This window comes from Vulpes vulpes, chromosome 3 (genome assembly GCF_048418805.1).
Source record: "Vulpes vulpes isolate BD-2025 chromosome 3, VulVul3, whole genome shotgun sequence".
Classification (NCBI taxonomy): Eukaryota; Metazoa; Chordata; class Mammalia; order Carnivora; family Canidae; genus Vulpes; species Vulpes vulpes.
The window spans coordinates 127,399,906-127,423,904 of NC_132782.1; the positions used below are offsets into that span (position 1 = coordinate 127,399,906).

At 36.5% G+C, this 23,999-nt stretch overlaps 1 protein-coding gene and 1 pseudogene across 4 annotated transcripts in view; one reads left to right on the forward strand and one right to left on the reverse strand.

Annotated features, from left to right (window-relative positions):
- The window catches only part of DPYD (dihydropyrimidine dehydrogenase), a 793,145-nt gene that overhangs the window by 748,180 nt on the left and 20,966 nt on the right, over positions 1–23,999 (forward strand). For all 4 annotated transcript variants that reach the window (XM_072754539.1, XM_072754541.1, XM_072754540.1 and 1 more), the window contains one exon: positions 22,433–22,576. In XM_072754539.1, the coding sequence (XP_072610640.1) occupies positions 22,433–22,576 (144 nt within the window). The remainder of the gene's footprint in view (positions 1–22,432; positions 22,577–23,999) is intronic.
- LOC140598264 (AKT-interacting protein-like) lies at positions 2,442–15,902 on the reverse strand (annotated as a pseudogene).

Below are 23,999 nucleotides of genomic sequence, written 5' to 3' on the forward strand. Positions count from 1 at the left end.
CTGCTGGGAAGCCCGAATTTCTGACTTGAAAAAAAACTGGTGAAAAGAAATAGAAAAAGCATCTGGGCAGAAGTTTAGGAGGGGGGGGGGGGAAGAAGGGAAAAGAAAGGAGGTGTTTTCATAATAGAACTTAAAGATTATAAAGATGCCCAGAAAAGGGAAGGTCAGCCTGAACTGGGACGAGATGCAGAAGGTCTACCAGGAACATCTCCTTTTCCTGGGTGTCAGCAAGGTCTTTTTAGGAAGAACCAAAAAGAAAATTAAAAAGGAAGAATAAAACTAAAAGTGACATTTGAAAAGAAAAGACCAATGAATAGATGAAGTTATCATTAGAGCTCCAAAAAAGGAGAAGAAAGAATATATTTGGTAGAAGAATGAAAACAGAACTGTACCTCAGATCCAGAAGAGAATTAAAGAACAAAATGTTATATATAACTCTTTGGCAGGAAAATCCAGAGAGAAGAAGTAATTTCTTATCAAATATAAACTACCAAAATTTTGAAAATACATAACCAGCTAAGCCAACTGGCTGGCTCAGTTTGTTAAGCTCCTGCCTTTGGCTCAAGTCATGATGTCAGGATCCTGGGATTGAGCCCCACATGGGCCTCTCTGCTCAGCCGGGAGCCTGATTCTCCCTCTCCACTGCTCCTGCCCCTCACATGCACACGCATGTGTGTGTGCTCTCTCTCTCTCTCTAATGAATTTCTTTTTTAAAAGAAACTATATAACTAATAATCATCCATAGAATTGGAAAGCGAATATTTAAATTTACCATTCAAAACATATCAGGACCAAGTAGTTTTGCAGCTGAATAGCTGATAGTTTTATCAGAGTTTCTATGTTATTTAAATAATTCCAGCTTTTAAAAAAATATAGAAAACTGCCTAATAAATTTATGAACCTTGATCACCGTTACTACCAAAACCCAGACTAAATACTGCAGTAAAAAAATATAGACCATTTTCCACTTATGAATAAAGGTGCAGAATTGTAGACCAAATAATATTGAAAATTAAATTCTTGATAGTATAGTGAAACTAAAAGCTCCACGCAGTAGATTCATATTATGGATTAAGTTTGTCTTCTGATCTTCTCTTTATTAACTTGGTAGGATGTGGATAAAGCCCAGTATGCAGTAGGTTGAATCAGTATAAGAGAAAGATGATAACAGTGCTTGACCTAGCTTCCTCTAGGCGTCCTCTACAATTATACAGCAATAATAAAGCTTTCACCTATGATTCTGAAGTAATCTTTTAGTGAAGATTGTTCAGGAAAAAAGGCTTTGTTCATCCATACATTCATATATATAGTACTTGAAAGCATCAAATAAATGAGTGACTCTTGATGATGATAAGGCATTCAATCAATAAAGGTTTTATTTGGGGAATCTGTAGTGTTAGCACATTCAACCTGTCATTATGCTTTTTATCCTAGGGGGACTTGAGTTTCTTGTTCGAGTATCTGCTGGGTATTAGAAGACACTAACCAAAATCAGTAATTCATCTGTACTACAAACCATTACAGGAAAGAGATTGTGTACAGAAATGGATTCTGTGAGAAAAGCTACCCATTTCTTGCATTTCACGTGGGCAATCTATATCTAGGCCTCCTAAAATGGTGTCTCAGTAAGACACACCACAGCCACCCTTTAGAAGGTATCCAAGATGCACTAAATTTGGGTCTCCTCACTGAATATTGAGTCAGCTGGAGAGATCAATGCCTAAAAAAAAACATTTTTTGGTGCTCAGTAAACATTGGTTTAATTAATTGAATCATTCAGACGGAAGATTATCCAGACTTTCAAAAGCACTTTGCTTCTCTTCTCCATACACTAACATATGTACAACCGAAGTCACTGATTTAAAAATCATTAGATAATGCTGAACTGTGTCTCCTCTATTAGTTTAAGTGAATGTACCTTACTTTTAGAACTATATTCAGAAAATATTTAAGCCTCAAGCGTGGGGCGCCTGGATAGCTAAGCCAGTTAAGCATCTAACTCTTGATTTTTGGCTCAGGTCATGATCACAGAGTCATGAGATCGAGCCCCATGTTCGGCTCCACGCGTGGGCAATAATAACCCTAAGTGGAGTCTGCTTAAGATTCTCTCCCTCTTCCTCTGCCCCTCCCCCGCTAAATGAATGAATGAATGAATGAATAAATAAATAAATAAATAAATAATAAATTTTAAGCCTCAAGATCCTCAATAATGTAGAGTATGAATTCAATAACCACCCTAAATGACACCCTGACAGAAGTAATCCATTACCTGAAGAGAGGCTTCCCAAACCGGCTGGTAGAGCCTAAGCATCATGGACAACACCAACACCAGCCCTCATTCACACAGTGTTACTCTTCAGTCAGTCCCTTCATCATTGGTCAGCTTTAACTCGAGCCCAGCCCTGCAGGAAAGTGTACGGGGCACCAGATTCACCAGCACCTTAAGTTGCTACTGTTTTCTCTTCCGTAATGAAAGGTTATACTGAACCAGGCTTTACCCACAACAGGCCAGCAACATGAACTTTTATTGTCCTGTTTTTTCAGGCTTCTTCTGAGCCAGCACTTCCCCTCTGGCCTCATCATGTACAGAAGGCTTCCCCGGAGGAAAGCTAATTGCATAGATGTCTTATATCTTAGGTTGGTCAAACACACAAGCACTGCATACTTCAACACTGTCAACCACTTTACTTTGAAGAAGCTGAGTCTCTTTTACATATAGTACCGTGGCCTCTGGTTCAGGGGGCTGGTGTATCAATCTTGTAGAAAATTTTCCTCACATACATGAATACTTGCCAAATATGATTGTGGTTCCACTTCCAGTTTGCAAATGCACTCTTCACAGCCAGTTCATCTGAGGTGGGATCGACCAGCAGGTGAAAGATGGGAATATCTAGCACCAAGCATGGACATTCACCATCTAGGTTGTTAATGGGAATGTAAACTTAACTACAGCATCTTGATAAAGTCCATGCTGTATGAATATTGCTTCGAACCACATTAATGCAGAGCGAGAAGGTGACTCTGCATAGATACTTGGTAACTTCTGCTTCACAACCATGGTAAATTCTGCAAGAAAAGTGTATTCCAGGTGGAAGGTTCATAAGAAGCATGTGTGCCATTCATTGACGATGTTGCTGGGACAAGAGATGTCGGCCTAGTTATGAGCAAAGCATTTTGGGGAACAGAAGGCAGCTGTTTCTTTGGAGCAGCACATGGAGGACTAAGTATCACAACCTCTGTTAGTATCTTCTTTTCATTGTCAGGTCATTTGAATACAGGGCTGTGGACATGCTCCACAAAGGGACCACAAATGGTTCATGATGTGGACTACAAACAAAAAAAATTAGTAATCTAGTTTGATTAATCATCAAACTCTTTCGTCTTCAGAATTCACTTTACTGCTCCCCAGCCTTGGTTTCCTTCCAGCTAAACAGGGGCTGACTTGGGCCTTGAAAGACTGTCAGGAGGAGGAGGTAGGATAATGCAAATCACTCACATCAGTGCCCAATTTTAAATGCTTGTGAAGTAGATAGTACCTTTAACGGGTCTTAAAAGCTTATAAAATCCCAGCTTTCACTCTCTCTCACCAACTGTTGTTTACAGATCTTCTAACTCCCTTACTGACAACTTATTTTTCCAACATCAGTGTATTTGCCACTACCACCTCTAATCTACATACAGTCTTTTTTTTTTTTCATATTTTTACAAATTGGATTCATTATTCTAGTGAAACTTCTCCCATACTCATTGACTTCTACTTAAAAAGACTGGCCTACAAAAGACATCACCAGCCAATCAAAAATGTTCTTATTTAATCCACAAATTGTGTATGCAGGAATGTATATACATATAAAAACAATGATTTCTTAAGTTGTAATACTGCATATAATGGTCTAATTTTGCTTTTTATTTTTCCACCCAAAAATATATTATGTAAGAATTTTCTATGCTTCTTACAAAACTGCCAAATATGATTTTCTTTTTAATGGCCATCTAGGATTTTGAGAAATTAATGCCAATTTAGCCAATCTGCTATTTTAAATTTTTTAAATAATAAAATCAAAATCCATTTTGATGAAAAACCAGAGAACTTAGTACAGCCAGTTCTGCTCCTTGAGGACTTTTCTCTCAAACATAAAATGCAAGACTGTATGAAAGAAGTCAGAGCAGGAGAGGACCCCAAAGCTAGTAGCCAGCCTTAATTCTGTGTGTTGACACAAAACAGTGGTGAAGGCAAGTAGGGAATGAGGCTCCCCAGATTGTTATATGTGTAATAGGATTCAGACCATTGTATAACCAGTAACGGCTTCTTTAGCCATAAATCAAAGACATCCCATTTAAACTAGGGTCTCTTTTTCGATAAATGAATAGATTGCATTTAAATTATAAACTTAGAAAGGAGAAGTAAAAGGATTACTGAGTGTGGGAGATGAATGAAGAAAAGCAGTAAAGCCTATGTGATCAGAAGGCTAAGTCTCTCAGTCCATCTGACATAAGAGATGGATTATAATGTCTCTGAAGCAGGGGACAGTTTACTTAGGAATTTGGCAGTAATTTGCATTTAAGGAATCCATTAGTGCCATCATATATACAATTCCATCATTGGATGACTAACAGGAATATATGGTATTTGCTTATGATTTTATAGATTATAATAAAACACGACATTATCTTTTTGAATCATTCTTATTCAGGGAAAACCCACTTTCCTAGGACTGGCTGACGTAATCCACATCAGCCATTAAATGGCATAATGATGCTGTATCTTTTGACATTGTCTGGATATCTTTCTCTGTGTGGCTTATTCTGTCCTAGAAAAAGTATCTCAAAAGAGCAGTGCTTGAATTAATCCCTGCACGATGATCAACAGAAATTTTTCCTAGAAATAACTAAGCCTGTCAACTGCTCCGATATTTACCTCATGCAAAGACCTTCATCCAGAAATTCAAGAGGTAAATTGTGCTCTTAAAAAATAGGTATCATGGTTTTCTTTGAAGGAACAATGTTATTTGTGAAATTTTCTTCAAAAATCACCTTAGAAGATATAAATGCAATTACATATTTTACATATTCTTCAGTTTTAAAAATTGGCACTATCTATCTATAGAGGAGATATAGGGAGTATGGAATTCAAGAAACAACAGACATCTATCTTGGAAGCATTCACATCTAGAGTCAACTCAAATCAGAAACATCCAATTAACTACTCCTCTCTGCTTTTTTCCTTCAGTTACTCACATTGATTTCTGGGATAAAGCCGGAAGTAGAACAGTGTTTATTCCCTGCTTTTGTTGATGGTAATTTTGGTGCTGTTGTTTTATACTTCTAAAATTTGGACTTTTATTTACAAATAGGATTTTAGGAATGATGATGTAATTTTCACATAGCATTGCTCTTGGAATAATGAGATACTATATTATGGCTGCTGACAATGATGAGAAAAAAAACCTAGAAATGAACCAGTCAGTATTTGAGGAACATACTATATTTCTTCCATTCTAAGACATGAATTTTTTTCAGAATGTCTTGCAATTAATTTCTCTTTAACAGATTCTAAATATCTAGAAGTTTTAGTAATAGTTTTAAAAATTTATTTTGCTTATAATTTTCCTCTTACTATATGCATAAAAGCGATGTATAGTGACATCTTAAATGTGATGAAATACAATGTTGTGTTTTCAATTTGTAGTAGATAAAGATAAAACAATTCACTGTTTGGGGAGTACTGGCATACTGGCATACTAATACATCAGTGTAGATCCTCTCCCAAACTCCAGTAAACAGAGAAAAACACATTGTCTTGGAAAGTTATTTCACAAAAAAATTCAAAATCTTATCCTAATCCTGTTCAGAAAGTCACTTTCTGAAATCTAACTAATGGGGCTTTGGGCTAGAGTGGATTAATGAATTCCATATATAATCCCTCAAAACTCAATTTATTCATTGAATTCACTTCTTTCTCTACTAAACATATTCCCAAAACTTGATGGGTAGCCAGATTAATTAATTTGTTACATATTCTTATTCTTCCTTTCTGATAGTCAACAATGAATACAATCCAAAGTCAGAAAGAAGAAGTAGCACAAAGATAATCCCTAATCTGAATAACTACTTCTGGATAACAGAGAGCCTATAAGTCTTTCTACAGAATTCAAAATATTGGATCCAAGTATGGATGTCTTACATGTCTTTATATGTATGTGTGTGTGTGTACACAGAGTAAGCGCACACATATATAATTACGTAGTTATATGTATTTAAAACGATTTGGCCATAATCTTCTAAAACCACTATTAAGAAGGCAAAAATGCACATGTTAAAATTTCTTTCTCGGTTAATAGAGATGAGGGTAAAAGTTATTGGGGTTTGCAAATTTATTTTAAATAAATTCTTTTAAAATACCCACTGACCTACATTTATTGAAAGAAAAACAGTCAACCACAATTGTAATTGTTATCCTGTCAGGTATTTATTAATAGACAGGCGGCTGTCATCTTTGTTAAAATGCTCTAAGTTGACAGAATTTCATTTACATAAATGGGTGGAAAATCCTTTTCTTACTTGTCCAACAAACTGGAGACAAAGTGCCTGCCAATGTTTTAATTTCTTTTTCATGTTCTGGTTAGAGAGTGAGAAGAATGCTTTCACTCCACAGTGTCATGAATATGATAATCTATGGAAATCACGGAAAGCAGGTACTTAAGTTAAGCATATACTGTACTATGGGAATCCCTGATGAATTCAAGTCTATTCTGTTTAGAGAAGATGTTGTTGCCTGTGAAGTGACAGACTGCCAGATGTTCATGAAGTAGCACGGTAATGGGCTCAGATCGTAGCATCTTTCCCCACCCCCCACCAATGACAGCATTTACTTTAGGCTACAGAATGGTCTTGCTTTCATTCTTTAAGAACTAGTGTTTACATTTACTTCTCAACTATCAAATCTTCATTTTCGTAATTTTACTTATTTAAACATGTGGAGCATAAAATTATATAACTATGTGAGTAATTCTTACTTTATGGAGTGTATGCAGTCTAAATGTGAAATAAACAATTCTCCATCATGTAAAACATGCTTAAGCCATTGATTTTCCTTATAAAGTCTGGAAAAAAGGGTTTATGGGAGGGCGGGGGAATGTTTACGTTAGCATATTAAGCACATCGCAAAATGTGCTAAAGCATATGTAAGTTAATAATAGAAAGAAAACTATAACATGTTCCAAGGATTTATATAAAAATAATGCTGATGATAAGGACTAGCATTATAATAAGTGCCTAATGTTTACCAAGCTCTGGCTTCATTTTATATACTTTATATAAAATTATATAATCCTTATTTCAACCCTATGAAATGTTATTCCCATTTTATGAATGAGGCAACAGAGATCTTAAACGTAAAACAAAATTTGACCAGGTCAAAAGCCCAGTACATAATGGAACCCAGGTTGAAAGCCAACATCAAGGACTGCACTGTTTATCCTAAATATACTGTTACTCAAACATTCGTTCATTTAGGAATGTATAATGGGCCAACTATTCTTCAAAGGTCTAGGGAAACATCAGTGAACAAAATTTATGAATATCCTATTCTGGTTGCTCATATCTTCTAGAAAGGATGGAGATACAAAATAAGTGGATAAAGAATATGATGATTATCAAAAGGGAGATATACAGAGTATGAGTCGGAGGATCTACTTTCAGTATAAAGGCCCTAAGACTTTTTGAGAACAGAAAGAAGTACACGAGTATGGTTGCAGTGTAGTAAATTAAGAGGAGAGTGGTAAAAAATAAAATTGAAGAGGTAGGCAGGAGCCAGATAAGCCTGCAGTCATTGCAAAGCTTTTAGATTTTATTTTAAGTACATTGGGAAATCATTGGAGAATTTTAAGCAGAGGAGTGACATGTTCTCATTTCTATTTAAGACAATTGCTCTGGCTACTATGTGGAGAATACATTATAGTGAGTCAAAAGAGAAAGGCAGATCAGTTAGGAGGCTACTGCAGTGTTTCTGGTAAGAGACAGTGGAGCCTTGGACTAGAGCCATATCAATGGAGATGGTGAGAAGTGGGGGACATTTAAGGTTGTTGTGAGCATAGTTTTGCTGAAGGATTGGCGCTAAAGAGGAAAATAAGAGGAAAAAATAAAATCCAGACCAGCCCTAGGTTTTTGACTTAAGCACATGGGTCAGCAGTCATTCCATTTACTGAAATAGGGAAGTTTGGGAGAGGAAGATTTGGAGTGAAATAACAAGGGATCTACCTAAGACATGTTAAGTTTGAGATCACTTTTCAACATCTAATTAAATGTTAATTAAGTCACTGGATGTAAGAGTCTAGAGCTCAGTATGAAGAACAGAACTGGAGTTGTAAATTTGAAAGCCATAGCTTAAAAAATGGTATTTAAAGCCATAAGATAAGATCATATCACTTGGAAAGGGTATGCTGGCAATGGGGAAAAAAGAGTGTCTAGGACTGAGCCTTGGTTATTCCAACCTATAGGTTTCAGAAAAAAAGATTTACCCAATAAAGGAGATACAGAAATGATGTAGGAAAAGAGTAGGATAGTATTTTAAGAAGGAAGGAGGGATCATCTAGTTTGAATGCTGCTGGGAAAGTAAAATGAGCACAAAAGTATGGCCATATGATTTACAAAATAAAGGTTGTTGTTGCCCCATCACCACAGCATTTCTGTGGCTGAGAATGGAGGACAAATTCCTGCTCTGAATAACTGAGGAGTGAATGGGAAGTGAGGGTGGGAGGACAAACACTACTAGCAGTGCTTAAGAGAGGTTTGAAGGGAAATAGATAAATGAGGATGCAGGGAAGTGGTTGCAGAGACAGAGTTCTTTTATTTGTTTTCTGTATTTATGTTTAGGATGGGAGAGATTAAAGCATATTTGTGCGTTAACAGAAATAATAAGAAAATGAGAGTGAATCGGGATGGTAAGAGATAAAAATTAAAGAAGCAAATTCCTTCATGTGATCAGATGTATAGAAGAAAGAGCCCTCAGTGGATCTTTTGAAAGAACCAGGACACTTCCCATCATATCAGAAGAAAAGATAGGGGGTGATAGTACAGATGAGAGAGATTTATAAAATTCAGAATAGAAAAGTTACTTCAGTATTTTTAACACCGATAATGTGAGACCAGATCCTCAAATGAGAATGAAAAGGGGTAGCCCTTCAGAGTCTAGGAGCAAGAAGATATAAAACTGTCCCTAGGTAGAGTGAGAAAGCTGATGAGCCACTGTAGTAACACAGCAAGGCTTGCTGGCACTAGTGAATGTCACTTGAAATCATGATCACAGAGTTGTGAAGGGAGCAGTTGTGCTCTGTAGCGTCTTCAGTTTTCAAGTGTAAATATGGACAGATTGGATGATTGGGTTATATATGGGCATTGATTTCACCTGTTGGATACGAGATAGGGTTAGAGGTTGTTTGATAGGATTTGATCTTAAATGATCAGATAAATGTGTATCATCAAAAATTGTGATAAATGTTGCATATGTTTTTGTAGGATTATTTATGTTTAATCCCATTACATTACAAACTATACTGCAAACTCCCTGAGGATAGGGATCATATCTGTTTTGCCCCCTATTATGTCTTCACTGCTTAGTGCATAGACTGAGTCTTTCATAAGAACACATCTTATTAGAGCTTCTCCTTGGTATCTTCTCCTAAAGCATCAAAAATCATACAGTGACTTTATATGAAATAACAGCCAAACAGCTCAGAAAAGACCCAGCCAGTCAATGTAGAGGAGAAGGTGAGAGGCTTGGAGGTGAGAGACCTAGGTTTGGGTGTGCTCTGCCATTACCATTACGTGGCACTGGGCTTCGTGTGCTCACCATATCTGTGGGCCTCAGGTTTCATCAATATTATAATAATTCTGTTATTGTGGAAATTAAATCAGACAATATACAAAAATAATTTCTAAAACTGGAAGTACTGTTAACTATGTTATTTAGTTTTAGAGTTTGGTTTTAATACCCCTCGGGACATGCAATGTTCACCAACTGGCAGATATCTGATGAAGCTTGCTGAGAAAATTATGTACAGATTATTCTTCTCCAAGCCTAATGGCCAGTTTCTTTGACTATTGTTTTCATTTTGTAGTATTAGCCATTGCCAAACATGAGGCTCATCTTTATAATAGACTTTGGCAGTCAAGAGCAGGAGTGTCTAAGTACCATCAACATGGACTATTGACCATAGGGCCTGCATGAAGCCCACAGAAGTCAAGTGAGTTATTGTTTCCAGAGGCTTGATGTTTGATCTAATGCAATAATTACCTAGATTCACAATTGTTCAAAGTACATTTTCAATAAAAATAATGGCTTCTTAAGAACTGTGGCCTACAAATATTTTTTGTTGTTTGATTTTTTGTTGTTGTTGTTTCTGTTTGATTCTGTTGTTTGATTTTTTTTTTTTTTTTTGAGCAGGAGAGCGAAATAGTTGGTCGTTATTATTTTCTTGATAGAAAACTTTAAGCAAAGGTCCAGGAAAATACAAAGAAATTATTTGTGTTGTGCTCTAAGCCTTGAATCTAAATTGATTTGTTGGAACTATACCTTGCAATACCTTATTATTACAAATGTGTTAGTCTGTAGGATGTTGTACAATTTTAAAGCAAGTGTTATTATCAGGGATTGGCTTATGTAATATTATGGATGAGGGCAAAAGTTACTTGTTTGGTCATTAAACATTAGATGAGTCTCATTCTTGCCAAGCATTGTGCAGAGAGAGAACCTTTCTGGACATTTTGTATGAAAAGTGTTCAGACTACATCAGTTGTCAGCATTAAGCTGTGATCACATCGAGGTTAGCTGAAATTTCTTGTCAGTATAGCTTTTATATACTGACACTTTAGTATTAATTACTAATTATAAATTAACTACTGTTAATAACTAATTTATAATTAGTTATTGTGTTAATTAGGCCAACTATATACAAAGAACTAAGGGGAAGATAAAACAGCTACAAAAAGTATCCTTTCCTCAAAATGTTTATGATACACTCATAAAAAGAAAGAATGCATAAATAATGGTAATATAGTTTAGAAAGTAATGAGGAAGAGACAGAGAGGAAAATCCAGAATCTGTGGGGGCAATGATTGCCTTCCGTAGTGACCCCGGTTACAGAGATGAATTTTATCTTATGGTTGTTTGCTAGTGTCTCCATGTCTGCACGCAGAAGCTGTTGTTTATGGAGCACTTTGCCACACATATGAAAGGTTCTTTCCCATGTTAAATACTTCCTACAAGTATGGTAATTAATTATCTTAGAAAATTCTTTCCTTTCAACTAAAAACTTGCACTTCCTTTTATTTTCTCTCCAATGTAAATCTCCTGCTTAGCATAGAAACCCTAGAAATTGACTTTCAAAATGATGATCATTTTTTCCAATATGTCCTGAACTATAATTCCAAATAGGGTTTTTGATTGGATCAAAATGTGATATTTTATGCTCTATGCCACACTTTCAGGTAAAAAGGCTTAAAGCAGTCATCCTGGTGTTTCTGTGTAGGGAAAATATTAAGTATCATATTGAATAAATATAGAAAAGATTGATTAATCTTCTACTCTTGCTCCAAATATAGCCTGACTCCTGAATGCTTTTTCTCATATTTATAGCAGTCCCATTTTCCTCATCACCCCATTTTTCTGTTTTTCTCTGCTTCTATCCTATTGTATGAGGTAATTTTTATTCCATTTTCCCCTCATTGGTTTTTGCCCTTGACATTCTATGCAATATTTAGCCATGAAAGCAGCAGCATTTTGAAGGTAGATTTCCAAAGCAAATCATTCCATCCAAGTCCTCCTACAGGCATTGGAAGGACTATAGCTTAGGAGGTCTTTGTTTGTGTGAGGCTAATCTTTATGTGACATTTTTATTTTTATTTTTTTATGTGACATTTTTATAATGCAGAATACTCACTTCATCTTCACATTGTAAAGATGTTTAAAAATTCTACATAAATACAAATTATGCTCACTATAATAAAATAACACTGTGGTTCTGTACTGCTTTATAGTTTTCAAAATGGTAAAAGCTGTGTGTTTTAATGATATATTAGAATCTTCCTATTTCAAACAGTTGTTGTGAAGAGCAAGGAGGCAAAATGGTCATTGTAATCTCCATTTTGCACAAATGAAAACTGAGGCCCATATTAGAGCAAGTGACTTGTCTTAAAGACCAGGTGTCTTAGTCTCTGCACCCCAGTGATCACTCGGTACATTGGACTGCTTTAGTAGAAGCTTCCATTTTCTTCCAACATCCTGTAACCGCATGCCAAACGCAACTACATGTGTATCTATGTCTTAGTGACTTGGTGATTTCATGTCTGGTATCACGCATGTCCACTTCTAATGTGCATGTGGTTGATTTCGTATAGAACGTTTCTCAGGTGAGTTGTAACTAAACCAAACTGTGTAAAGATAGTTACGGTGCAGTGTTGGTTGTGATCTGTATGCATTCCTCTATTTATATAGCTTATATTAGCCTTCATTTAAAAGATTATTTTATTTATTTTAATTATTTATACAAGTTTTATTATTCCATAATTAGAAAATAGAGAAGATATCTTTAGTTGTGCCTTCCACCAGTAAAGCCTAAAACAGTTTCCCATCCAGCCTTGGGAGTTTGATAAACATTATCCTTATTATCCATATTTTACAGCTTAAAAATACTTAGAATATTGTGTAAATAGGATGGGAAGAGTTATAATTTGTGACTCAATCCAATATTTCCGTAGATGTGATGTGGATGTGATGTAGATGTGATGTGGATAAAACTGTGGATGTGATGCCACCTGGTCATAAACTCTAAGGATTTCTTTTCTTTTCTTTTTTTTTTTTTAAGATTTACCTATTTTAGAGAGAGAGTGAACAGCAGGGAGGGGCAGAGAGAGAGAGAGAGAGAATCCCAAGCAGATTCTCCACTGAGCACAGGGCCCAACTTGGGGCTTGATCATGACCCCGATATCCTGACCTGAGCCAAAATCGAGAGTCAGAGGCTTAACTGACTGAGTCCCCCCAGATGCCCCATAAACCCTGAAGATTTCTAACTGTTAATTTGAAAACAATGCAAAACCTATCACTGAAAGGAAGCATAAATTATCTGGTCTGACCCCCTCATTTTACAGATGAGAAAACTGAGACCAGAGGAGTCACTAGCTCCCATAGGTCACAAAACAAGCTGACATCAAGGCAAAGATCAGAGCCCCATCTTCTAACTCTCAAGTGCTATTTCCTATATTGCCTCCCCCGGAAAGATGTCTCCCATGGGGCATTGCTCCTTGAGATGAAGTATATTAAATTCACATTTGGCTGCTAATCATTTTCTCAGCAGCTCTATGGTATTTCATTAACTGCTGCATGTAACACTCTGGCCTTTCACCTGTATTAACTTGAGCTCATTAAACTTGAGGCCAATAATAAACAGGACTGAAGTAATACAGATATTTTTCATGGTATGTGTTCAGCATTTTTTTAGATGGTGTCTACTGTATGAAACATTTTTTCCCTGCATAGGTTGTGGAATGAGAAAAAAAGCATAGATTTCAAGGAATGGATTATATGTGTAATATGCCTCTTCATATCACTTAAAAATATTTTACATACTCATCTAATAGAGAGCTTTGTAAGGACTATAAAGAAACATGAGTGACAGCATAGCACAGGCTCTGACATCTGGCAGACTGGGATTTGAATCCTGGCTCTGCCATTTAGTAATGATGAGAGTTGGAACAAGTGGCTTAACCTTCTTGAAACTGTGTTCTCATCTGTAAAGGGGACAAGGACAATCCCGGCTTCACAGGGTTGCAGTAAAGAAGGGATAATGTATTCACATGCTTTGCAGAGGGCCTAGGGTATAGCAATGCTCAGGTAATGTGCTGATTCTGATGAAGATGATGCTGACAAGGCAGTTCCTTCATTTTTCGAACTTCCAATCACCTCCCACTACAGCTGTTGTTGAGGGGGTTGATGTCCTCCGTGTCTTCTCCCCACTTCATCATTCCTACAGATTATGAGTAAGTGTCCTCCAGAGTGCCAGGAAAGAAAAACTAAGCCCAGCTTCCCCACCACCATGATTTCATGTTCATTTTGACTGAGAAGTAACTCTTTGCAAGCTTCCAGCCTCTGCGGTTATCAGTTAACACGAGCTCTTTTGTGATTTTGAAGGTGTTTGAGATTCTGTTTGAGCAGGGGATGCTCAGAGAGGAAGGGTCATTTGCAGAAAGATGAGCAGCAAAGAGATAGAGAGGTGTGTCAGAGAAAGGTTCTGGGTCAGAAAGAATGAAAGCTGGGTGGTTTCAGGCAGAAGTCACTGTGAAAGTAGGGGTGAAGAGGCCAGCGGACAGTGTGGGAGTGAAGATCAATGTTAGACTGTTGGGGTCGGGGTGTGTAGTCAATATTTTTCTCTATTTTGCAGAGTACCATAGGCTCTTAAAACAACAACAACAAAAATCTTATAGGTCATCCATTTCACTTTTCTGCTTCTACCAAAACCCCGTCTCTAACATTCTGGATCATTATCTTCTTTCTGCCACAAATATCCTCCCTCCCACAACCCATCTTTCTACCACCAGAGGGATCTAATCACGTATTTTCAAATAGCTGGTGTTTCCCTTCACCCTAAAGAACAAATATCCAAGCTACTTTGCCCAGAATTCAGAGCCCTCCGCAGATTCCCCAGTTGAATCCCCTGCTATTGCCCAGTCACACATCATATTTTAGCTCTATGGGTTCATCCTGTTTTGTTTTGTTTTTTTAATTTTTCATTCTTTTATTCATCCATTCCTTTATCTCTCGCATCCCTTTCCAGCACCACATACTATTTCTCCCTTTTATAATCTTTCATCACAGTTTAAATTCCCCCTTCACTAGGAAGTCTCTTAGTTGGAATTAAGTGCTCATTTGGATCAGGGTTACATCACACTGTTTGTGCGTCTCTTCCTTTACTTATCCTATTCTTCTGTAAAACTGCCTATGGAACCCAGATGTCAGCTGAAATCACCCAGTCCCCTGCTTCTGGAAATTGCTACCAAATCCCTGGAGATTATATTCTCTAGGTCACTTCCTGCTATAAATTCTCCCTCTCACTGAATTCTGCATCTCCCTCAATCTTACTTCTTGTTGGTTCTTATTCTTTGAGCTATATGCCAAACCAACCATGAAACTCAAGCCTATTTTGCTGATTTTCTTCCAAATTTCTCTCTAAGGCGTATAAGTTTGTAGGAGACTTATTTAAGTTTTAAGGGTCAGAGAGGAGGATTTCAATTGCAGCAACACAAACAGCTTGAAATTGAATATGAGCTCTTCTTTATTAAAGTCCTCCAGCCCTCGAACCACCAGGCTCTGCTCCCTCTCTGTCCCTTCCCTCTTCCTTCTCTTTTGGCTCTTTTTCCCCTCTCCTCTCTCTTCTCCCCACCGCTTCAGAATTCTGCATTCCTCATGCACCGTGGTTTGGCCATCTTTTTGTTTTTGTTTCTCCTAAACCACGCCACAGGGCTTCATCTCCCAAACTCCAAGCAAAGGTTTTGTTTTAAAGGTTACCGCTTTAAACAGTGAAGTTTGTTTCTTTGGAGGAACTTGAGGGGCATCATTTAAATATTTCAGCATAAAATAATTTTCTCCCCTCAGTTTCAAAGATTGCAGCCAGCCTTCCTCCCAAAACCATAAACTGCTTTAAAAAAAAACAAAACTCACCTCCCCCTAATTGTCTTTGCAGGCCCAGCACCTTCCAAAAGCAGGTCTTAACTCCTTCATCCTCTGTTAGCATTCCATTAATGTAGATTTTCTTCTCTTGATTGACAGTCTTCCTAACATACATTCCAGTGTGGTCGTTCCACAACAAAATGTGCTCTGCTTCCCCTTCACAGAGGAAACTCCTTGCCATCTTGTATCTGATTAAACAGAGAGCACAGGGTTAGTCTGCTGGCTCTCCAGCACCTCTTCCAAAGTGAGGCCCTTCTCCCCCTGGTGTTTCTTCCACCAGGAGGATTTTCTCTCCCTTTCCTGACCCTCACACCTCCACCTTCACTGTTTGCCAACCTATCCTTCAGAACTTAGCTCAGATGTCACCCCTTCTAGAAGAGCTCTGACCCCTCAGCTTGGGTTAGGTACACATTGTCACTGTACATTTAGCATTCTGTGTCACCTCTGCCTCCGCCCTTGTCTCAAGGTACTGCCATTATTATTAACTATAGGTTCTTTGAGGTCACAGATTGTCTTTTATAAATACATTTCAAGTGTCCGATACTTTTTACTTCAAAGGATCTTAATGTTAAATGGACCTATTTGTGTAAATTAATTTCTTTCTGAAAGTAATTGTTTCAGGTTATCTGACATTTCAAACAACCAGCAGGATTTTTAAAATGCATTCAAGATATTCATTCATTCGTTTGTTAAGTTTCAAAAACATCTTGTGTCCCTATTATGGGCTGGATCAAAAAACGAATCTTCTAGGACCTCCAGCAGAGACAATAGAGGCATAGGCTAATAGTGATAAGGCAGTGCGGCAGATGCAGGGTTAGAGTATGCCCACTCTAACAGTGCCCTGGAGCACTGTGAGGGGCCCCTGCCACTGTAAAGGGAGGGGAGTCAGTTAAGGAGATTACTTAGATGCTATGAAAACCAAGCTGAGGCTACAATGCCAAATGGGCATGTACCAGATGAAAAAGACTGGCAGGGGCTTCCTAACAGAGGGGATGTATGAGCCAACATGGAAATACAGAGCATGGGACACAATGCAATATAAGCAGTTAAGGCTTATGGGAATAAATTGGCAGGCATGCACTTTACAAATATTATTCTATTTAATGCTTATATCAACATCGTGTGTTAGATACTGTCATTCTCATTTCGTTGATAAGGAAAATTAGTAGCAGAATGGTTAAGTAATTGGCTCATAGTCACACAGCTAATGAGTATAAAACTGTGATTTTAATGCAAATTTGACTTCTAAATCAGTACCCTAACACTATGCAAATGTTGGCTTTCTACTTTCACTAAGACGCATGAACTGTCATTGCTTTTGACTGATTCAGACATCAGATGGTTTATCAAAACTTGTACTCTTAAATTTATCAGACTAAACTAATAGTTATATTTCATTATTTTCAGGTATTTTGCATGTCCAGCTCCAGTATCACCATTTACACCATTGGGCACCATGTAGCATTATGATAAAATGTAGATAGTCCTTTGCTTTTTGTTTTCTACTGTCCAAATTTGATAATATCATGAAAAAATGCTTACTGTTGTAAGTGACAAGTGATTAAGCATTACATGCCAATTACTCATGGGAAAACTCTGAGTTTCTGATTCTAAGCCGTGCTAAAACAGATTTTGAAATAAAAATCAAGATCAAATGTAAGCAGTTGAGTACTTTTGTAATTGAGAGAAGGGAGGAAGAAAAGTAACTGAATTCGGACAGAACAGAACAGAGACTTCTCACCTGTCTCCCATGCTTACATCATGCTGAGCACACAGTGGTTGAAATTAAGATATGTTAGAAACACACTCGGAGAACTCATGTTCCTAACCATTGTACCCAGATTTTTTATTTTAAGTATCTAAAAAGTATTCCACTACCTTCCTGAGAGGGTTTTTTTTTTTTTTTTGGTGTTGTTGTTGTTGTTGTTGTTGTTTTTTGTTTTTTTTTACAGAGCAACTCTTTGAAGTTTTATTTTTATTTTCTTCCTTTTCTTTTCTCCAATTCATAATCATTTGATTGAGATCAGTTTTCCAAGAAGTTTGGTATAGCATTCCTTTTGATAACTGCAATAACAAATACTTAATATGTAATTCAATCTGACAGTACCCTTAATGTATAGCAAGGAATACTTAGAAAATTTATGACCATGTTAAATGTACACATATCATATGTAAATTATTTAACCTGTAATGTAGTACAGGATAGTTTCTGATCTAGAACCAGCATTTGATATTATATTTGTTGCATAAATGGCAAAATGTAGTGTAACTAAGTCTTATGTGGACATGTTTTTTGTAAAAAAAAAGTCAATTCTTAGTTGTGAAACATAGTAACTTATCCTTTGTCAGTGTATACATTTGCACACACATACATGAACACACACATTTATATATACACATATGCACATACAATTTTATATGTATATATATTAGGATTTCAGGTTTATATTGAGTGTAATATATATTGTACTTAGTGTATATGTGGATCTTTGTGTGTGTGTGTGTATACGCATATATGGTTATTGCACTCAGTATAAACCTGAAATCCTTCTATCTTTTAACTTATTACCATTTGACTATCAAAGTAATTACTTTTCTTGCTGTTATTGTTTCCAATCAGATAAGACAGTATGATTAGGAAAATAGAGTTGATCCATTATAGCACTATACACCAGTGCTATTAGCCAACTTGCTGCCATTCTCATAAAAATTATGCAATTTAAACTGGAAGATACCAGTACCTGCCTCTATTAGAAACAAGAACCCTTTTCTACTTCATAATATGCTCAATTACCTTTAGATTGATCCATGAATAAATTATAATCCAAATAGACTGCTTTACCTTAAAGCTTTGCTGGCTTAAGATATCATTGTTGATTCATTATGTTGTCACTTTTCTATCGGCAATGTAATGCTTTTTATATCTGGATAGAGACAGTTTTAGTGTGAGATACTGTTATCTTTAAATGAGTAGGATTTAGCTTTTCTGGTAAGAACAAATTCATCAATGATGAATCCCTGGAGAAAGTATTGAAACAAAAATCATACCATTTCTGAGCTTTGTTCAGTTCATCAGTTACAAAGCAGCTTTTGATAGTCCTAAAAAACTTTTTTCTTCTTTTTTCTTTGTTTAAGAAATATAGCATGACGCTCAAAACCTCTCTGAGTTACCGCGGGCTACAACTTTTTCTGTAAGAAAATAATGAATGAAGAGGAAAAGCTCCTGCTGCTGGCTCTGTCAGGCTCTGCTGCTTCTCCTCCTGCAATAGGAAATCAATTAACTATATGTTCAGGCAGAGATTTGAACTAAATGCTTTATTAATCATCACTGATTGCGCACATACACAGTGGCTAACTATGCATTCATCTTCACTCTTTCTTAGTTTTATTTTGCTGTTTGTTTTTTTTAGTTGTTTTTTTGGCAAGATCAGAACACAAATATATGCCCAAATGTAGTATGTGTAAAGGTGGTCATCTGGTGCAGGAGAGAATTGATCTTTGTATTTTCTGAAAACTTAACTTTTAAAATGTTCAGTACTCAGATATGGTAAAGACATCTTAATAGGTATCAAAGTAATTTTTAAAGAGATTTTATTTATTTATTTTAGAGAGAGATAGAGAGCATGAGCAGGGGGAGGAGCAGAGGGAGAAGGAGAGAAAGAATTTCAAGCAGACTCTGTACGAAGCACGGAGCTGGATGCTTGAGGCTGGATCTCCTGACCCTGAGATCATGACCTGAGCCGAAGTTAAGAGTCAGTCACTTAACCAACTGAGCCACTCAGGTGCCCCTATAACAAAGTAATTTTTTAAAAACCACTAAACTTTCTTATACTAATTTGCAGAAAGCAAAATCACTATGTCATCCTCAGTGTTTCAGAAGTTGGTACTATACCTTGGCTCCTGGGACCTCCATATAGCAGTGAAAAACTACACACAAATGGACCTATTTGACTTGGAGATGAATGGTGGAAGGTTGTGGGGTCAGTCACTGGTATCTCGTGCGGGTGTGCTTTCAATTTAAAGAAAAAATTAGCAGTAATTTTCCTTCTTTTCCACTGATTCTTCTAATGAATACACGAATAAAATCCTATAAGAATCTTTATGTTCCATTGAGAGCCTCTTGTTAGGACCGATTACAAAAGATTTGCACATTATAATCATAGCCCTGTTAGCCATAGAAAAGCAGTATAATTTAAATATGGCAAATGTGGTGAACCACTGCAAAAAAACCTACAGAAAATATCAGGCTGGTAGATGTTTACTCAAGCTGTGTTCTGTTCCGCACCAAGGGATTTTCAAATATTATTATTGTTATTATTAATATTATTATTACTATCACTGGAGCAATTAGTAAGTATCCCAGTTTAAACTTAACTACTTTATTTCTCTCCTTTCAGATAAAGGATATTCTAAATGTGAGGGAAAAATATCCTCTGGTTTATGTTTAAAAGAAGATAGATCAGGGATCCCTGGGTGGCGCAGTGGTTTAGCGCCTGCCTTTGGCCCAGGGCGTGATCCTGGAGACCCGGGATCGAATCCCACGTCGGGCTCCCGGTGCATGGAGCCTGCTTCTACCTCTGCCTGTGTCTCTGCCCCTCTCTCTCTCTCTCTCTCACTGTGTGCCTATCATAAATAAATAAAATAAAATAAAAAGTTTAAAAAAAAAAAAGAAGATAGATCAAAAAGTCCCAGGAATGATTTCTTTTGAATAACATTTACAGAACTCTTACATGGAATTAGATAATGTTGAGTAGGTAAGAATCAGAGAATCAGGGTAATGGTTCAGATTATCATTGAGCTTGCCACCACGAGGGATCTGCTAAAACCAGAGGTCACTTGTCTCAACATTTAACAATTTTTGATAATCTTCAAGAATATAAGATTAGGATTTAGGTGCCCTTGATATATGAGAAGTGTGGAGAAGGTGATACTCTGAGAATTATGTCATGTGAGCATGTGTTTACCACCTTATGAGGTGTTATCAGAACCCCAGGGGCATTTCCTTGGCATCAGATATAATCCCTAAACCTCATCTGCCCCAGGAAAAAGTCATTTCGTAAGAGGACATTTCAAACAAGCATTACCTTTCCTACATTATACTCACTTATTTTATGCTTTCTAACAAGACAGCATCATGTATTTTATGGTAAAATAGATACACTATGTTCTGTCCTTTCATCAGATTATTTCATGTTACTGAAATCATCACATTATAATTATAATTTAGGAAAGCATCGAGGTATAGGGATGAAGTATATGGTTCTGGTTTAATTGTATATAAACAATTTGGTATTCATAACGTTGCTTCATTTGCTCGACTTGTTGATATAACTACAGTAAATTGATAATGGAAGTAACAATCTTAGATATTTCCAAATAATATATTAGCAGAACTGCTACTATGAATTTTATATAAATTTTCTGCTAATATAAATTTTCAGTGGCAGTTTGGCTGAACTGGAGCATGGGTTAAGTTTAGCTTACCTACCCTGCTAACACCTCTAAAAGACCAGAGAACTAATTTTCCTGGGGCATTATGCAGCCTGGCAGGTGGAGGCCAGTCTTTTGAAACAAGTGTGATTTTTCACCGAAGTATTTGCTAGGTCAGAGATCAGGATGACCTTGGAGTGCTGAAGTTTTCCAAGTCTCTATCAGCTAGATAAATGGGCTTTATTTTGTATGAGAGAGGGTGGCGGGGAGAAAGGAGAAAGGGTGTTTTTGCAGTCTTAGAAAAGAGACCTAGCAATTCTAGGTTACAGGCAGACACGGAACATTTGGAATTCAGTGGTGTCTATCACCAGCATTATATGTCAGTAAAAGTGAAGATCAAAGGTTCTAGAAGAGGAGAAGGACAAAACTGAAGAGGAAATAATTGTAGGATAATGAATTGTATGAGGGCATATTCCTGTTAACTTGAAACCACTTAGTATTTTTCCATGACACCCAGGTATCTTTCTAAATGAACTTTGTAAAGTACAGTTGAATAACCTTGAGATTTAAAGCTCCATGATGTGATTTTGAATACTGATGGAATTTGTTTAAGCACTGTGATATTTCTTCTGCCTTTCATTTCTATTTTTGCCTCCTTGATGCAAAATAAAATTTATTTTCTGTACAGAGAAATCAATATTTTTACCATTTTGTTTTTCAGCTATTCCAGTAAATTGCAATCAACATTAGTTACAGTCTTTAAAGAGATGTAGTAAGAATTTGAACACAATAAAATAGAGATACAGATTAGAACTTTGGCAAAGTACCTTTGCTATTGACAAAAGCATTTGTCAGGGACTATGGCTGTGTCTATATTGTGCTAAAAACCTGATGAAGAGGAAAAAAAGCATCAATAGGTTTTACCTTCTGTCTATACAAACCAAACAAATGGTCTAACTAATAGCTATTGTTTTAAGTGAATGGATTTGGTTTACCATTGTGAACTTTATTCCATTTAGAAATGTATTTAATTAGCATTTGAATATTGAATACATATATACTTGGTAAAAATATTGTACTCTTGAGTTCTTTTTTAATAATTAGTGGAATATGATACCTAGAAGACTAATGATTCTTGAATAAAGAAAGCCCTTATTACAGTATATAAGAAACAATTTCAAAGCACACATTTGTTTGTTGATAATACTTATGTATTAATATCCTCACATTTTTCTCTTCTGTGAGCTAACACGTTTTCTTATTTGTGTGTTTTCCTTTTAGAAACTGCCAAGTTTTGGACCTTATCTTGAGCAGCGCAAGGAAATCATAGCAGAGAACAAGATTAGACAGAAAGAACAAAATGCAGGTTTTCCACCACTTGAGAGAAAGCATTTTATCCCCAAAAAGCCTATACCTACCATCAAGGTAAAAATTAAGCCATATATATATTTTACTGCGTAAATATACAATATAGCTCGGTATAATGTAAATGTTTATTTACTGTTTAAATGTATCACTTATTTTGTTTAAAAATATCGTGAAAGTTTTTTTAAAAATCTGTGTATGGTGATAGGGTAGCCTCTTTTATTTGTATATTTTATACTTTTTAGAATACTTTCAAGTATGTGTTTCATGGAAATTTCTGTATGTATTAAATGGGTCAGGAAATACTATTAAGGTCAGTTCTTTGTCTTCTCATAGTCATTTTAAAATTATCTTCATCTACAATTAAATCCAAGAGATATATTAGCTATGTAATACAACTAAATTATTAATATACAACATACTATCAGTTTGGACAAACTTTGTCTGGTTCAGGCTCTGGAAAGCCTGTACGAATTGGGGAGTCAAGAGACTATTTTCTGGGTAATAGCAAGAATTACCATTCAAATGGAATTGTGGGTGTGTTGTTTTTCTTGATTCTCTTTTCTTGAACTTTTTATTTTGAGAGAGAGGCAGATTCACATACAGTTGTAAGAAATAATGCAGGAAGGTCTTGTGCTCAGTTTCCCCCGTTGTAACGTGTTGCAATTATCACAACCAGGATAATGACACAGGTACAATCTACTAATCTTATTCAGATTTTTAAATGTTTTATTTGTATGCACATGTCCATATGTATGCAAACATGTGTGTTTATATCTGTGCAATCCCACCACATGTATAGTTTCCTCTTTCCACCACCACAGTTGGGATACAAGACTTCCGTCACTACAAAGATCCCTCAGATTGCCCTGTCGTAACCCCTCCTGCTTCTTTCCTGCCCACCTTCCCCAAGATGGAATTGTCTTAATGAAAGAAAAGGGAGGTGTTATAGGACTCCATTCTCTCTGAAATCACCATCACAGAATGTGGTTTCAGTTACTGAAACGTAGTCTTCCCTATTTAATGACAATCTCCTCCTGCATTTCCATTTTCTGTTTGAAGCATCAGCTGAAAAGCTTGCTCTTAGGACCTCTCAGGGGAACCTCCCAGAAATTCATCTTTAGCTGTCAACCGGGAATTAGAACCCTTTAAAAATCTCCTCTACCTAGGAGAGAAAAAAGGATGTGTCCTATGTCAAAAGCAGTGGGGTTTACACTTGCTGTTGCAAAATTTCAGTGATTCAGAGTTCTGAAAGGAAATATAGAAGTGTCTGAACACAAATTCTACCAGCACTTCAATACCATAATTCCAAATAAAGTGAACACTTGGGACATTTAACAGCATAATAGCCCCAAATACTCTCTTGAGCTGTTTCCTTTACATTATTTGTGTGCTACTAACAGAATGAACTGGACACTATTGATAAAGAGAAGACCAGATCCTTCAACCCTTTACAAGCCTCCACCCTCCCACGTTTGGCAAT